Source organism: Perna viridis, chromosome 3, assembly GCF_037379345.1.
Source record: "Perna viridis isolate PV_CMFRI_1.1 ecotype Kerala chromosome 3, ASM3737934v1, whole genome shotgun sequence".
In the NCBI taxonomy this organism is placed as follows: Eukaryota; Metazoa; Mollusca; class Bivalvia; order Mytilida; family Mytilidae; genus Perna; species Perna viridis.
Genome location: NC_142447.1, coordinates 24,279,305 through 24,296,679, shown reverse-complemented (window position 1 = coordinate 24,296,679; position 17,375 = coordinate 24,279,305). Strand labels below are relative to the sequence as shown.

Sequence of the window (17,375 nt, the reverse complement as noted above, 5' to 3'; positions counted from 1 at the left end):
ATGCTGGATGAACTCTCTCAATGTAAAACTACAATATTAAAAGAGAACATCATATTCCTGTTATCTTTTTTTCGTGTTGTCTGTTTATTGCCTGTTGCCAAGCAACAATTACATACATTTACATCAACTTATTTGTTATGTAAAAAATTGATTGTTTCCCTGATTTTAAATCACTATAACATGGTTTATAATTGAATCATGCCATGTCTTGAAATTTTTAAGCATGTTTGAACACTTGTTACAAAGTACAGGTTTTTATGTGCACATCCAACACAATACTTAAACGTCCCAACTATCATTGACATTGAAATTTGTAGAACAAAGTCTATAAAGTGCCATATCATTTCCTAAAGAAATAGCTTTCTTCTAGTCTTATAAATTTTTTTTTCTGAGTTATATTTTTATCTTTTGATTTGTGTATTTAACCATTCAGTATTGTAAACAATGTTCGTTAATGGTATTTTTTACCACTACAAACACACAAGAATTTCACAGACACTTATTATGTATAAGCCATGAAAAATGGTCCAAACAAAATAATAATTTGAAAGAGTTCATAAAACCATTTGGTAAAAATTGTATGTTGGCAGTAAATAGTACATTGACAAATTTACTGGTCCCAAAGAATCTATTTTCAGTGAATATTATCAGATGTAACATCATGGTAAGAAAATAAAAAAAATGTTCTATTATGTTGTTTTTCAGATTTTTGATTGTATTTTTTTTTTCTATTTTAGTGCTGCTGATATTGCCAAGTATTGCAGTTTGGAACACACCAAGCAGTGCTCTATATTTGCTCAAAGCACTTACCCACCAAAGATAGATAGTGACTTAGCTAGCAGAGGTATGACCTGTACCAATGATGCTGAAGAATGCCTCTATAAATTCTACATGTCTTCTGTTAGCATGCTACACAGAGACTTGACAATGGCTTCTGTGATGAAGAAGAGAGAAGAAATGACTTATAATATGGCTGACATGATGAATAACATGAATGTCATGATGGCAAATATAACCAGGATGGTTTCTATGGATGATGGAATGATGAGGGATGTTTTCATGAACTACTCCATGCTGTCACATTTTATGGATAATAAGACCTTAGAACAAATGAAAGTTAATGTTGAAAATCTAATAAGTGCTGCTAACTCTGATGACCACATGGTTACATATGCCAAAGTTAAGATAAAGACATGTGCAGGTTTTTATGAGGCTTGGACATGTATGATGGAGAAGGGAAGTGAATCAGGCCTGTCCTCTGTAGCTGTTCAGGGTCTTAATATAACCCTTAAACAATACTTCAGCCTCATTTCTTCAATGTGTTCTGAGGCTTCTGTGATGCATCTTACTGAACGTAAGTTTTCTTTCTTTTTTCATGCTTTAATAACTAGAACTGTCTTATGGATTTCCTTGATAGGACTTTGTAATAAATGTACTAGTTGTCGATTGTTGAACTTTGACCTAACAGAGCTTCCCCATCCAACCCATTTATGATAAACAGTACAAATTGTTTTAGTTACAGGTATATACTTGTAGACAGATTAAGTCATCAAATACTACACTGTATTCATTTTCATATTCTTAAACTTGTTTCAAAATTATTATTTAATATTATGAAAATAAAATCTGTTTTTTTTTATCACATTTAGAAAATCAAATTTGATCAGTATTCACTATTGCTTTTGCATGGTGATTTGTACATGTTGTATCAGGTCTCTCCTTTCTGGTTTCCTGGCTTATCTACCTCCTGGTTACCTTAGCACTTAAGTACCAGTCCATATAAAAATCAGACACTGCCTATGGTAAGGTGATTCATAGTGTAGAAAAACCCACAGAACAAACAAAGCTTTTTAGGTCAACATATGCTATATTTTTATTTAACAATAGTCTTTTCTGTATTTAGATCTGTACTTTTGAGAAAACTACACTTAAACTTCCCCTACAATCAACTATATCAAACCAAATCAAGAATGATAACTATTTCATGCACAAACTATACAAGTTTTATCTCGTAAGTGCTACACCCAAATGAAGAACTAAGACTGGTTACATGGTCTATCACTGTTTCTTAACAAAATATAAAACTTAATTTGGTGTTTTTTTGACATGCATGAAACACCTCTTGTCTGATTTTTATAAAGACTGCTACTTTGTTTGATAAAAATGGTGGAGTGGGTGTATTCTTAGCACAATGTAGCATGCAGAATCTTGTATGTATAAACACGTTTCTTAATTTCTTATTGTCATTGTAATTTCAGAGCCTGACAGCTGTCAGATACTACCCGCTGCCCTTACGGTTATGAACCATGCGATGCGATTATCTTTACCTACTTATGGTGTGGACACATTCTGTCTGTAAGTTTATTTTGCATAGTATGTATTTAGTCTTCATTCATATTTTTAAATTGATGAAAAAAAAAAAAAATTTCTTATTGAATTTAATAGTTGCTTTTTGGTATTTGGATAAATGAATGCATGTAAATTTGAATGTTTAACAGATGTTGTCATTTTATCTGACAGTTTTAATACTGTCAAATTTTGACACAAAACTTGTCTTTGATACATATGGTTTAGGAGACCCATTCAATAATCAATTTTTAGCTCACCTCGCTAAACAGTTTTCAGTCAATATCTTGAAAACTATGATAGATTAAAAGAAAGTTTCAGTTGTTGAAAATATCATATGATAAGTCCTACCAAATACATCTTGAGTCAAAATTGTTGGACAACTTCTTGTTAAATTTATTGCCTTTGAAAGGCAAAATTCAACCAGGTGAGCGATTCAGGCCCCTGGGAGCCTCTTGTTATAGAACATTTCTTGGTAACATAACTAAGACATGATCATTGAATATTTCAGCCAAAATGATTTAACAGCAGCCCTTAACAAGATGACAGAATACACTATCTCCTGTACAGGAAGTGTTCAGGAACATTTGACCAAAGTAATGAATGCTATGAAAGAGGCCAGAGATTACTTGTGTGTAGCTAAACCAGACTGTCAGGCAACTAAAGCCCAAGACTGTGTTAACAACCTGTTATCCAATCTTGATTGCAGGTAATGGAGATTGAAACAGATGTTGGTTTTGAATGGGTGTTATTTAAAACATCTGAACAATGGCAATAAAATAATGAATTTATTGTTGCAGGCAGTTCTTTTAATGTTCTTCTACAGGTAATATATGGAAAATAGAAAATATAGAAAACAAAAAGCACATTATTGAAATGTGTACATGAATTTTTGGCTGAATTTCACATGTAAAAATTGGGTTATTGGGTTGGGTGGGAGGGAGGCGAGAAATTAATTTACTGATCAACTATTCCTATGATTTTTTTCATAAGGATCTTACTATACAGAATGAAATTAATCTACTGGCTGGGGACGCTTTAAAAGATTGCAATTTATTTTCTATTAAGATTCATAGTACTTAGGCAATTGTTCAAGATTGTAAAAAAAGTCTGATTATTTTTTTTATACTGCATTTAATATAAAGTAAAACATTTGATATCAGCAATGATATGCATATATTCCAGTACATATGACCAGACACATGCCTGTGTAGAGGCCAGCCTTCAGAACTGTGATGCTGCAACATCTGAACCAATTAGAAAGGAGTTACAAACATATTATCGTTCCCTGTCCTGTGAAACACTACCTTCTATTAAGGTAAATTTCTTATACTGTACAGAAAAACTTCTTTTATTTACATGAATTATTAGTCATCAAAAGTGCTGCAGTAAAGTGATTTACTAAATCTGTTTCTTGTTTTCTCAGTTCAAGGGACCAAAATATAGAATTATAGGTCGAAGTCAGTATCATATTTGTTTTATTACTAAGCAATTAATGGTGGAATTGAAACAAAGTCAGTTAAAGCTTTAAGCTACACATTATGACATTCTGCATAATGTAACTGAATGTGAAATTGAAAGGCTGTTAAACATGGTTTTTAATCAAACAATATTAGAAGTTACAAATTGTCATCTGTTATTATTCCATCCAATCAAAACTTTGAAGTGAATGATATATATTTTACAACCACGCTCCAAGTTAGATATTGAGGATTCAGTGAAAAATCTGGAAACTTGTGAAACACTGGCAGGTAAATAATGATATTACATATAATACTTCACTTCACTGAGTTTTAACTTTTAAGAATAACAGTTCCTTATTTATTTGTCTTTTGTAAACAGGTAACATCATCTCCCCTGCGTTTACTGGAAGGAAATACACCAACCAGTTTAGACATTACAGTAGACCAAGACTCCTCATTATGGTGTCCTGCTGGAGAAAGTTGTGAAATCAAATTCAAACTTGACATTGAATCAGGAAATGAAAAGTAAGGCTTACTTAGTGATTATTAGTTGACTTCTTAAATCTTGACAAATGTTGTATCTCTGACAAAATCCAGGAAAGTTATCAACTGGAGAATAGATATTTACTTATGTTCTTATACATGTAAGTTGATTCAAGGGTTTTTATGAAAAGTTTCTTAAATTTGAATTCATTATGCATTCAAACTTTCTTTACTTTCTATGCATATCATAGTTTCATCTACAAGAGGAATCATGAAAATACATGTACTTGCATGTAAGTTTTTCTTTCACATCAATATTTATTTTTTTCCTTTTGTTAGATGCGAAGTTTCTGTTATCTATATATATTCTGTTTGTGTTTTTGTAGATGTGCAGATGGATCTTCCATTCCACAGATAGCTGTTACTGAAGCCACAGGAGGATGTGAGCGTAAAGTTACCAGCCAGAATTGGGACCAGTCTGTTTCATTTAACCTTAATGCCAGGATAGATAGTCGTTATGATAATACACATAATATACCTATAAATGTTACTGCCATGAAATATGTTGGTGGAGACCTGAAATTGACCAGGGTTGTTGCTCACATTCAGGTAAAGATTTTATTGTCATTCTTCTGCATCCAAAATCTCCATACATGGTATCACCTTCTCTGCTTAAAGTCTGAAGAAATGTCGGACTGTTATTTAAAATTTGTTGTCTTTAAGTGTAATGCCAATGCTTCAAATTAGGTGTTAACAGTTGACAAAACAATGCCCAGAATTCTAAAATAATAATAGTGAAGAATAAATCACACTACACATAAGAACTTGTATCTGTTTAGTAATGTCAAAATAAATTTCATGGAATATTTACTCATGGCTAAAGTGTTTAGTGCACCACTTACCATCTGCCAAAAATTAAAAAGACTTAACTTTTCAAAAAACTTTTTGCCTCAAAATTGTCAAATTTTACACCTGCCAAAATTACCCACCATATGATATGGTGAAGGAAATTAGACTTTAATAATAATCATTGTATTTGATAATTTTGCAGGCTGTAGTTGTCAATACAGATCAGACTGCTATGTGTTCTACGATGGGCACCAATGCAATGTCTACATTTGATGGATTGTAAGTTGACATGTTGAACTTGAAAGAAAGAAAAGATGACATGTGCAGTTGGATAGGTTTAAAAAAAATCCTGCATTAATTTTCAGTAAACTGTAAATGTTTTTTACTTCTTTTTAATTGATTATGAAGTTTCATTATTTATCACTGTAATAATTGTTTCTTTGATATTAAGGAGTTTCTATATATGGTCTAACCTGTCCTGTAACAAGAACATTAAAATAAAGACAGCACCAAAAGTTACCTACTAAGAGTGGTACATGTATGCACATAGATCTTGGACTGTATGATCTTTCTTGTACATTTCAGATACCAGAAAGTACAGTATGAGGGAGAATTTGTTGTATATAAGCAGAAACAGTTTACCCAACAGGAGGTATGCCACTGTTACAGTATTTGGAATTTTCTGAAAGATCTTAATATTAGGATGTAAAATATAACAATTTTTTTTCAAATGAAGGATTGGCAAATTTAAATTAACTTTTTGTGGCATGAATTACCACTTTATTGATTTCATGCTTTTAGCCTTTAGAATTCTGTTTCTGTTGCATGATACTGTTCATAATTGATACATGTTCATAATTGATACATGCACATCTAACTACCCTACTGCTCTTAAATTATTAAGCTCTTTTTTTAACTTAGTTCAACAAAATTAACAAGATCAGAACTATAGGATTTGTCACGGTCTTTACATTTAAGACCAGAACTGTAGGATTTGTCATGGTCTTTACATTAGAGATGAGAACTGTAGGATTTGTCACGGTCTTTACATTTAAGACCAGAACTGTAGGATTTGTCACGGTCTTTACATTTAAGACCAGAACTGTAGGATTTGTCATGGTCTTTACATTAGAGATGAGAACTGTAGGATTTGTCACGGTCTTTACATTTAAGACCAGAACTGTAGGATTTGTCACGGTCTTTACATTTAAGACCAGAACTGTAAGATTTGTCACGGTCTTTACATTTAAGATCAGAACTGTAGGATTTGTCATGGTCTTTACATTAGAGATGAGAACTGTAGGATTTGTCATGGTCATTACATTATTTGTTTAAGGTGCATACACTGTACCAGAGATGTACACCAAGCAGTTCTAGGGTATGTATGTGTGCTGTAATGGTGAAAGTTGGTGGTAACTCCTTGACAGTAGACAAATGTAGACGATCTGGACAGGCTAGTCCTCCTACAGTTCCAAATGTGGCTTTCTACAAGTCTGAGGACCTTGCTGATGGACTTCACATGTTCTTAGACAATGGAGGCAGAGAGATCAAGGTATTGTTTTTTTTTTCTGAACTTACCATGATCGAAGCCTGAAGGTGCAGGTTTTAATTATGTATTAAGTGCAAAATCAGTCTGTTTTATCTAATCCTTGTCAAGTAGTCTTTACTTTTAAAGCTTCATAGCAACCTTTTAAGGAGTAGCAAAATGTTATCTAGCAATCTAGGAAGCAAAATAATTTGTTTCTATTCATAAAATGTTTTGGCATACAAATCTTCTGTCAAACTATTTGATATATTCTTTATTGTTCACCTTTTGCAGGTGCTATTACCAACTGGTACAGTTGTTGGTATCAACATGATGAACCTAAGACTGTGGATCCAACCCTCATCTATGGACTGGCTCAGAACAGAAGGTATGATAGTTTCTTACACTTCTATCTCTTTGCATAGGTCTTTTACTATGAGTTATCTCCCTTAATGAAACCAATTAAAGCTTAAATCTTGAGAACAACACCATTTTGTTGTTCATATGTTATTACCGGTAAAAGGTTTTCATTACCGTTAAGTCTGTCATATATAATAATTGCTGCGTGAATTAACTTTTTTTTTTCTTCTGATCTTTAGGTTTGTGTGGATCATATGATGCCAATAAGTTAAATGATGCTGTCACAAGAGATGGTTCTGTTATGGATCTTGTCAATGATGCAGCACCTCAACAGTTAGGGTTGTCATGGAGGTAATGTTGTCAGGGTTGTTTATAGATACATGAGCTGATACATTGCTATTTATAGATTATAAATTAGTTTGTTAAAGAGAGAAATAATTTCTTCTCCATTAAAAAAAGGAATAAATATCTAGGATCAAAACTATTTGTAGAAGTGTCTCTAATGTTTAATCTACATGTACATGTACCACTAAGATATAAATAGTTAAAAAAAAATAAGAATGCTAAGTAGAAACATATACATGTACAAAACAACTGTTTATATGTTCAGTATAATGATTACTGTAATATTTCATACAGAGTGCTGGCATTTGAAAGTTTATTTGGTGGTGTGATCAACGGAGGACAAACAACACAGGCATGGACAAGCTACTGTTCTTGTCTGTCAGGAAGTACCTCTGATCAGTGCCAGACTATGGGAGTAGTAGAAACATGTGATCTTGTCTCAGGTATAAAAAAAAATTTCCACCAGAAAATTGAATGTGGCATTTTGAAGATGTTGGCTGATTAGGAATGACAAAATTAGATGAAAAATGATTTTTTATGCATTTATTCTTCTTTTTGTCTTTTCTTTAAGTTCAATTTAATATCGTCATTTTGTGTGTGAGTTCTTCATATAGCAACATCCAATCATCCAGATTATTTTTTGATTGGTTAAAGGTGTATTTGATTGGTTAAAGGTGTATTTCATAATAAAAGTGTTTGATAGAGAAAGCCTTTATTTTTGTTGTTGTTGAAATCATCTTTCTTTGTAAGTACTTTTAATTGTAGGTACTAGTGTTCGTGGCTTAAGGAAAATGTTAGCTCATTGATTCTTGTATTTGACTCCAATCTACAAATTAATTTTGAAATATTCATTTTGTTGGAACGAAAGTTTGTGGTTTATCAAGTCATGAAACACACAAAAATTGAGGCTTGAAGGACGATAACAGTTTCATGGTATTTAAATTTGAAAATTGATAGGGTAAAGTAATACCAGTCATAACAGTCATTATGTTCATTTACAGGTACGGATATAACAGCTACATTCCAACAGTTCGGAGAATCTACTGGATCTGGTAAGAGAAAGAAGCGTGCCACAACTGATCCATTGTCTAATCTGGGTCTGGACTATACGTATGAAGTACCTGAGGTAAGTGTCTGCTCTGTAGTATAGTGAGTTCATAAGATAAGTTTTCGTTTTTAGTATCAGGAAGTAAATGGTAATTGGAGTTTATGCTACATGTATTTGAATATCATTTGTTTACTAATGATGCTGTCATGTGATGTTGTTTTGTCTCATCTGTCCTTTAGTTTAGAGATTTCCAGTCAATAATTTTGGGGAGTGAACCTTATGGTAAAAAAGAAATCTTTAATTCAGATTTGTTTGATTTTGGGGGTTATACAGTAGTTAAGGATTTTTTGTGGTTTAATTACTATTATGTTTTAAAAAACTCCAGCAAGAATCAATAAGTTTTTGTTAACTTTAAGTCATTAAAGTTCATGTCTTGTCAATAGAGTGATCAGATATACAACAATTATACAATGAATTCTTTTTGACATCTAAATAAGAAAAAGTAATATAAATTAAAACATTCATTTTAATGTAAGATGTATGTTCATATTTTCTATCAGTCATCATGGCAAGGTTCGTGGACAGAGACAACAGCTAGACAGGAATGTGAGAATACTATCACCAACTCGGATTTGGGACAAAAATGTACACAGGCTACTGGTTATAGCTTTGAGGCAGAAGTTCTGGCCTGCATTGATTCAATCAAAGTAAGGGCACTGTCATTGTCAGAACTGATTTCTGTTCATTTTTTGAAGATAAAATGTAGATTTTACCATACCAATCCTTTTTATTTATAATTTATTGTCTTCCAATTATGCCAATTTCTGACTTATTTGTATCTGTAAAATTAGTTTTGAATTGTTTTTTCAAAACCTGGTTGACTTGTAAAATAACAAGGGAGTGATAGCTTCTTGTTAAATATGTAAGTCAGTATTTCAACAGAACTTGTAATTGGTTATGGGATTAAAACTAAAAAAAAAACTATAAATGTTTTTTTGGGAACATCAAAGATAACTATTTGTTGTTAAAAGGAACCTTAATCGATAACATATTAAATTTAAGTTTGTTTTTTTCAGGAAAATGGAAATACATTATCTATAGGACCAATAGTTGAATCAATGAAAGAAAAATGTTTGGCTGAACTGGACAAAAATCTACAAACAAGTGATCCAACTATAGTTACGGACATTCTGAAACTTTCTTGTCCAAATGACTGCTCTGGTCATGGTACCTGTAAAACTGGTAGGTCATTATCTAGGATGATAGTTTAGGTGTAACCAAGATGTCTTAGTTTGATTAATTATTACCCAGACTGTAATTGATTTCAGGTCTTATCAACTTTTCCCCATAGCTACTTTGTATGACATCAATTCAACAAATTTACTGTGCAGACACTGGTATATTTTATTTGTAACAACCAGTCATGAGTTTTTTTTAAAAGATTTAGTACCATAGAGTTAAGTAAAGACTGTTTCTGCTATTTCTTTAATAACATGAACCCTTCCCTGTTTTACAGTTAAACTTGTCAATACTAAGGTTTTGCAGGTTTTGACAAATTTCAAATGGTAATAAGTTTTTCAAGGTATTTCAGATACTGGCTTGAAAGAACATGTTTTATGCAGGGTTTAGCTAAGATAGGTTTTACTATATGAGGTTATGACCTATTACACTTTTGTTTTAGATGGAACCTGTACCTGTTCTAATGGTTACATGTCAGATGATTGCTCTATACAGGTTGGAGTCCAGCCTACTCTGGTTTCTCTTAGAGACGGAGATATCTGTGAACTCAGCCAATCTAACACTTGTAACAGTGTATTAGTGTTAGGTCAGAACTTTATGGAATCTAACCAACTATCATGTTATTATGAGGTAAGATGGCAGATTTTTTTATGTTTGAGGTGATTTTAGAAGTGTTAGAATAATTTCCATGTGTAAATGTAGTTTGAGCTTTTGAAAGAGTAACCAAGGGAACCAAGATTCTAGGGAATAAAGGAAATAAAAATCACTTGATTTCCCTAGGAACTAATATTCTGAATAGTATTGTTAGAATATGAAGAGAAAATAGAATTCTTTAAAATTTGGTTTTGAAAACAGAAAGGTAAACAGGGCTTGAAAGGAACTTATATCTACCTTATGGTGGGTATTTTTTGCAGGTGCCAATTCATAACTTATTCAATAAGGAAAAGTATGAGAGATGCCCTATTTTTGGCATCTTCAAACATTGTTAAATGTATGCTCATGTGTAACAAAATATTAGCAAGCTCATATTTTCCCTCTTTGATTCACCTCATATTTAGATAAAAAAAAAAAACCTCATGAAAACTACTCAGTTTTCATATAACTCATAAAATTCATTTTCTTTCAAGCATCAAAACCAAATCGTGAAAGGCACAGCGAGATACATTACCAACATGATAGTACAATGTTCTGCTTTACCAGCAGTCTCAACCAAGGAAACAATCAAAATATATGTTACAAACAGTGGAGCACCAGGACCAGTATCTCAATCTCTGGGTTATACCATCTATCATCCAGGTTGTTACAGCTGTAGTAATTACCAGACTTGTCAACAGTTGGTGAGTTTATTTACCCTATCGCCTCAGTTAACTGACCACAACTTTTCCACCATACCATCCACCATCCATGGCATTATAGCTTTACTGGATAAATGACTTGTCAACAGTTCGTAGGGTTATTGCCCCTAACTCTTTCCTTGGTGATGTGACCACTCTCTCTCTACTATACTATCTCCCAGCCTGGTTGTTATAGATGTACTGGATACCAGACTTGTAAACAGTTGTTGAGATTATTAATCTTACCTCTTTTGTGTTTTAACTGACAACACTCTCTGTACTCTATTTGACATCCAGGGTGTAATGGCTTACTGGATAGGAGACCTGTTAACTGTTGCCATCTTAATCATGGAACTAATTTCCATTTCAGAATACTGGTTGTGTTATTAGTGGAACATGTTACCATGGCAGCGCATCAAATCCTGGTAATCAATGCCAACGTTGTATACCTGAATTATCTACCACAGCCTGGACACATGTTATTGGTTTGTAGTTTTAGATTTATTGGGGAAATTGCATGACATGACGGTCTTCGCTGATCAGTATCAAATGTTTGATTAAAATTGTTTGAAAGCAACTTTGAATAATTATGATATTGTATGGACCACATTCCTGAAAACCATTGCTAAATACCTTCTTTTTTGTATTTTTGTATAAACATCTAGCTTACTGTATTGAAGTGCCTTTTCTCCAACATAAGTTTTTTGACTGGTTTATTATGGTATGCATCTGTCATTATACACTTTCACACATTTAACTGTATCTTATAAATCATATTAAGGTTTAAATGAATTCTTGTAAAATGATTGCCTTGATGGAAGGCAGCTTTACTTTCTTTTTTCATTTTTTCTAATTTTTTTTCATAGTTATGTGATATAAAACACAAAAAAAGGGGAAAGCATACCATAAGAATGGCTGCTTCTGATCAAAGATGGCATTGAAATCAGTTTATGCTATTTATTTCAGGTGGTAACTGTGAGGGTTACCTTAGTACTGCAGCACCCCCGACAACACCAACTCCATCTGGTGGAAGTTCACAATCTCCTAATACCGGCAACAACAACAACAACACTGACAGTTCGGATGACAACAGAGTTATATTGATCATCCTAGGAGTTCTAACCGCTGGATTTGCTCTGATCTCTATTTTATTGGCTTGTAAATTGTGTGTTGCTAAAGAGTAAGTATTGCAAATATGTGTTTCGGTCAAAATATAGATAGGCTTTAAAAAGTAACAATAAATCTAGAAAAAGAAAAATATGCCAATATATATAAATAGCCCTATCTAAGTGTCATTCAGTAGAAACTTTGGTGTGATGATATTGAAATGTGAGTAAGAGCACATGGGAAAATATTTAATTTATTTTCTTTTGCTCTGACCAATATTTTATTACACTAAGGATGAAGAGAAGAGCAGCGCTGGATTTAGCCATAAGTTAATAAGTGACTTGATTATATATAATTTGATAAAATTGAGTTATTGGTCCTATTGTGTGAAAATTTAGGAGTTAGATTTTATTGACTAAAATTATGCTAATAAATTTTCAAACAGCATGCACACTGCACATAGAAATCACATTTAAAGTTAAATTGCATTTCATTTCCAAATGTAGAACACTAACTGTTATTTTTATATTAGATGACAGCACTTCTTAATGAGGAGTCAAAATTCATGATTTATAACAGAGTTACACACAAAGTCTGCTTATTTCCTTTTTTGATTCACATTTTGTAGGAATAAAAAAATGTCATTCATGGAGGTTAAAATTTATGAGACTTATTAATGTTCTAGATGTTAAAACACATACATGTATGTTTGTTAAGCTTCCGGTCATTCTGTTTCCTCATGAAGATACTGGCAATTTAAAGTAACATTTAAAGTTGCGCAAATGCATATGGTTTGTCATTACATGTATGTACATGTATCAGAAGGTATTAATAAATTCATCAGACCTTGGAAGTTGATATTCTCTTCAATAAAGTCATTTTATCACAGAAGGAAGTCACATTGTTTATAAATAAATATTTAAGATTTGGCTTGATTGGTCATATTTGCTGTCTTATTCTTTACATTGATTTTATTTATATACCACGAGTGTAAGTTAATAAAGGTACCAGAACACATATGTACATAGTGTTTACTTGTATATGGATACATGTATATTTTTAGGCTTTATATGACCATTTCTTCAAACATTGAACATTTTAATTATTTTTAGTCAAAAGTTGCTGTTTTTCACATTCAATAAAATGAGTCTGGAAAATTGTTTTTCATGCTTGAAGATTTGTTCATATTGTTACTCAACATTATGAATGTACAAATGTATACTTGTATGCACTTCATTTCATTTTTATCCTTCAAACTCATTTTAAAAATGTGAATCTTGACTTTGATTTTTAAGTTTAGATTGTTGATATTTCTATTCTTGGCAGGGTTAATATATTCACATTTAGCATCAAGATTGTTGAAGAAATAAGCTTAAAGAGTTCATCTTTCCATTCGTAGCATGCTTCATATGTCTTTCAAATTTCTTACTTCAACGGCATGAGTAAATATTCATGCAGAAAAAAAAAACCACCCAACTGATTGCAAAATCTAAATGTCATCATTGATCATTGCCTTATCTGTCATATTTTTTTGCCATGACAAAACATAAATTGTTCATCAGATTTACATTTTTTAGAAATATGTTGACCAACTGACAACTTCATTAATGCTCCACAGTTACAACCTAAACAAAAAACCAACTAAAGCTCATTTCTTTTTCATATTAATGAAAAAAAAAACATGATTGATCTTCTTTTTTTTTATTTTCTGACAAATTTTAATTTCAGTATTACTTCAATAGAGAGCTGTTTTTTTTTAAAACCATTGTCATGAATTGGTTCATTTAGTAAGACTTTCTATCTGAATGTATAAAAAATCTATTTAAAATTAATAAATTTTATTGGCAATACAAATGTACCTATTCTAATTTAAATTTTTCATCCTTAATAAAAAAAAAAACATGCCCATGAGAACTATGCTTCCTGGTCTTATATCATGAGTGTTGCTTTTTTCACTAGGTTCAAAAGACCACTTTTACATTCACTTCCATTCCAGAAAAGTTCTTAAATTATGGTTAACTTGGGTCAGCCGGCATAAGATTGGGAGACATTACAATGGGAGCCAAGTGAACAGAAACTTTATTCTATTACTACAAAGAACTTATGTTCTGAGACATATTTTTAACTGTTACTGTTTTTACAACCTTCAAATCCAATATCCTTTGTCTATTATAAAGCATTAAGCCAGTATCTTCCAGATTTGATTTGAATGGTGAATGTGAAAGTCATCTATTGTCATTTATATAAATATATTGAATCACTAGCTGTAGTCTGTATATTGTAAATGTGGACATTTTTCAGTGCATCATAGTTGATTTTTTTTGGGGGGAGGGTGGGGGTGTGGATGTGAAATATTAAGCAATCAAATTCCTACCCAACTATTTTCACCTTGAGAACTATTTTCAGGATATATATGTATTTCATTAATATTTCTGGAACAGGAGTAATGTGCATTTGGGTTGGGGTTGGTAAAATTTCTACATTTACAGTAATCTATATCATAATTTAGTGCATATATCACATATATCATGCATATTCATATACTTTTGTTTTTATCCATTTTCTGTTTTTGCACTGTTTATTATTTTAGGTCAGAAATTAAGAGACAATCAGGAAATTACTCTCCCTCTGCCTCAGACTCTGCTAGTCATAAAGAATATGACAATTCACCTGCTTTTGATAATCTCGGCTACAGCTATCCTACGGCGCAGCCATACCAAAAGTCTGCTGCTGTTGAAGACCTACCACCACCCACTGAAATAAAAGTTGACGAAGAGAAGTCATACTTGTAAAATGTAATTACAAATGCAATTTTCCCAACCAAAATCAAGTTTTAACAACATTTTACATTTTGCCTGTTTAATGATTTTTAAAAATACCAAAATCAAGTAGACAAATACACAAGCATTTCTTTGCTGCCTTGAATAATGTCTTTAACTTACCATCTTTAAGCTTTACTTGCTGTACTTTAAAGTATTTGTTAATACTTGATTTTGGTTGGCTGAAATTGAAATATCTACTATGGTCCTTTAGCTGTTTCTGCTTAAACTTGGAATAGAAAGCATTCTTCCTCAATTATACTTATAATTGTGTGAATCTATTCTTTGCTTTTACTGTTCCTTTCAAGTTTGTCACCACCACTTATCATTACCCAGTACTATTGACTTGGTGAACCACAGTATTATAATGTGTTAGTATAGATAATTGCTTTACTATTTCACTGATACATGTGTATACTATCACACACGACACCCCTGCCATCAGTCTCATGTTCATTTATCATTCATTGATACATACAACAGGTAATTGGGCATATCAACAATTTATTGCAGAGCTGAGTAAACTTCTTTTTGGGTATATTAAAAAAAAATAATAATAAGATTTCAGGTGATTTCTAAATTTCTTTTTAATGGTTAAAGTGTACTGTGGCAGCTACTTATGAAGCTGATTAAGGAGGTAGACTTAGTGTAAGGGACGTAACTCATAAAGTCAGGGATATGCTTGTATCATATTCAATTTCACCAATGCCTTCAAGCTTTCATTTGAAGCAGAATAAAATTAATCCAATTTAATTAGATGCTTACATAAGATTGATGTAAAATGCTGAATACAAATGTATAAACGTTCCAATGATTTTTAAGAGTTGTGTCCCTTACCCCAGGTCTACCTCCTTAATAGATAGTATATGACTTCTACCCATGAATATCATGTCCTGCTTATATTCCTTGGCCAATAATAGCAAAAAACTTTTTACTATATTTGCAGCACTGTTTTATAAAATCTAAAAAAAAATGTGGACATATAATAATATTACCCTGTTTTCATTATTGTTATGGTATCTGTTAATTTATGTTTATTCATTATAAATTGAGTAAAACTTATCAGATCTTTTTATAATTTTAATAGATTGTTACATGGCTGAGTGCCATATGATTTTTGAAGATATTTGCCCTATACCCTTTAAAAAAAAAGCTTATTGGGGTTTTGTCATAATCTTTGATAGAAGTAGTTTATTGTTAATCTGATTTTCATGAATCTGTTGTCGTGTGTTCATTTAGAAAATCTGATTGACAAGTCCTTAATGAGTAGACTTATCTTTGATTACCGGTAACCATATTGCAGTTATATGGGTACAAATTTGGGCCACACCCAATAAATCTACTTTTTTTGGGGTAAGATTTTAATTTTTATTTATCTGATTTCTCATGAAAATTCCTGCATTTTTTTTATCAGATTTCAGGTACCTTTTATAGTTTTTTGAGTTACAGGGATTGAAGGCAAAGATCTTCGATAAGCATCCTAAAAACAGAAATTCTTTCACCTTTAATTGAATTTAAAATTTTGTGCAATATTGTGTCCATAACTAACTGTAAGATTCTATGTTTAAGTGTCTCAAAACTTACATTGTGTCCACACTTGCCCTAAGTGAACAGGTTCAACATGCTTGGCTCCACTAAGCTCGTTATTTTCATCACCCTTGTAATATGAGAATGTATATGGTGAATATGTCAAACAACCCCACTGGTATGAAAATTGTCAGGTCAAGGCCACCCATCAGCCTTCAATGAATGATGAGAAAACCCTTACACCCCAGGACAGGCTGCAGCTGGTCCCAAAACAACCATGTACACAGGTACAGCCAAATAGTTGCCCTTATAGACTCCAGCAACATTAAAGTAAACTGAAATTGAAAATGAATTAAGACATACAGAGGCCAGAATTTCCTGATTTGGGACAGGCACAAAATAAAGCTTCAGGGTTAAAGATCACATCCCTCCTTTTTAAGTCTGGCCACTGTGGAAAAAAATATTACACAGTAAAACACACCTGAAAATCAGTTCAAAAAGGTCTTGAGTCCCTTGTTAAAACAGAAATAAAGAAATTGATTGTAAGTTACACAAATAGACAAATGACTACTAGCACTTAACTGACATGCCAGCTCTAGACCAGTTTATACCTACAAAAAGTTATGTCCTCATCGTATGCGATCAATGCAAAGATTCTGTTAGTGGGCTTTTGATTTTAATGCAGAATAAACCCCCAAGACTACAATACTCTTCAATGTTGCAGATTTTTTTGAAAATATTTAGTTTCATCACAAATTCAGCTTTTAAGGAACAGAAATCTTATAAGAAACATTTTTCTTTTAAAGTTATTGAGTGGATTAGAACAATTTGATAACAGTCATTTTTTAGAGAAATATGTCCTTAGAAAACAATTGATAATTTTTCCTTGTTATTTCAGTGTATATCTCTATAATATAAGGACACAGAAAT

At 32.1% G+C, this 17,375-nt stretch overlaps 1 protein-coding gene across 2 annotated transcripts in view; it reads left to right on the top strand.

The window, feature by feature from the left end:
* Positions 1 to 17,375, top strand: part of LOC148621544 (uncharacterized) — a 97,085-nt gene that overhangs the window by 77,787 nt on the left and 1,923 nt on the right. The window contains exons 80-99 of one of the 2 annotated variants that reach the window (XM_088576043.1): positions 738 to 1,354; positions 2,259 to 2,355; positions 2,858 to 3,055; positions 3,532 to 3,664; positions 4,189 to 4,334; positions 4,679 to 4,901; positions 5,344 to 5,420; positions 5,727 to 5,793; positions 6,478 to 6,693; positions 6,961 to 7,054; positions 7,266 to 7,377; positions 7,666 to 7,814; positions 8,373 to 8,497; positions 8,980 to 9,126; positions 9,496 to 9,661; positions 10,101 to 10,288; positions 10,786 to 10,995; positions 11,363 to 11,477; positions 11,959 to 12,172; positions 14,690 to 14,894. In XM_088576043.1, the coding sequence (XP_088432169.1) occupies positions 738 to 1,354; positions 2,259 to 2,355; positions 2,858 to 3,055; positions 3,532 to 3,664; positions 4,189 to 4,334; positions 4,679 to 4,901; positions 5,344 to 5,420; positions 5,727 to 5,793; positions 6,478 to 6,693; positions 6,961 to 7,054; positions 7,266 to 7,377; positions 7,666 to 7,814; positions 8,373 to 8,497; positions 8,980 to 9,126; positions 9,496 to 9,661; positions 10,101 to 10,288; positions 10,786 to 10,995; positions 11,363 to 11,477; positions 11,959 to 12,172; positions 14,690 to 14,891 (3,496 nt within the window). In that variant the 3' untranslated portion in view covers positions 14,892 to 14,894. The remainder of the gene's footprint in view (positions 1 to 737; positions 1,355 to 2,258; positions 2,356 to 2,857; positions 3,056 to 3,531; positions 3,665 to 4,188; positions 4,335 to 4,678; positions 4,902 to 5,343; positions 5,421 to 5,726; positions 5,794 to 6,477; positions 6,694 to 6,960; positions 7,055 to 7,265; positions 7,378 to 7,665; positions 7,815 to 8,372; positions 8,498 to 8,979; positions 9,127 to 9,495; positions 9,662 to 10,100; positions 10,289 to 10,785; positions 10,996 to 11,362; positions 11,478 to 11,958; positions 12,173 to 14,689; positions 14,895 to 17,375) is intronic. The other variant, XM_088576042.1, reaches the window with a different exon arrangement.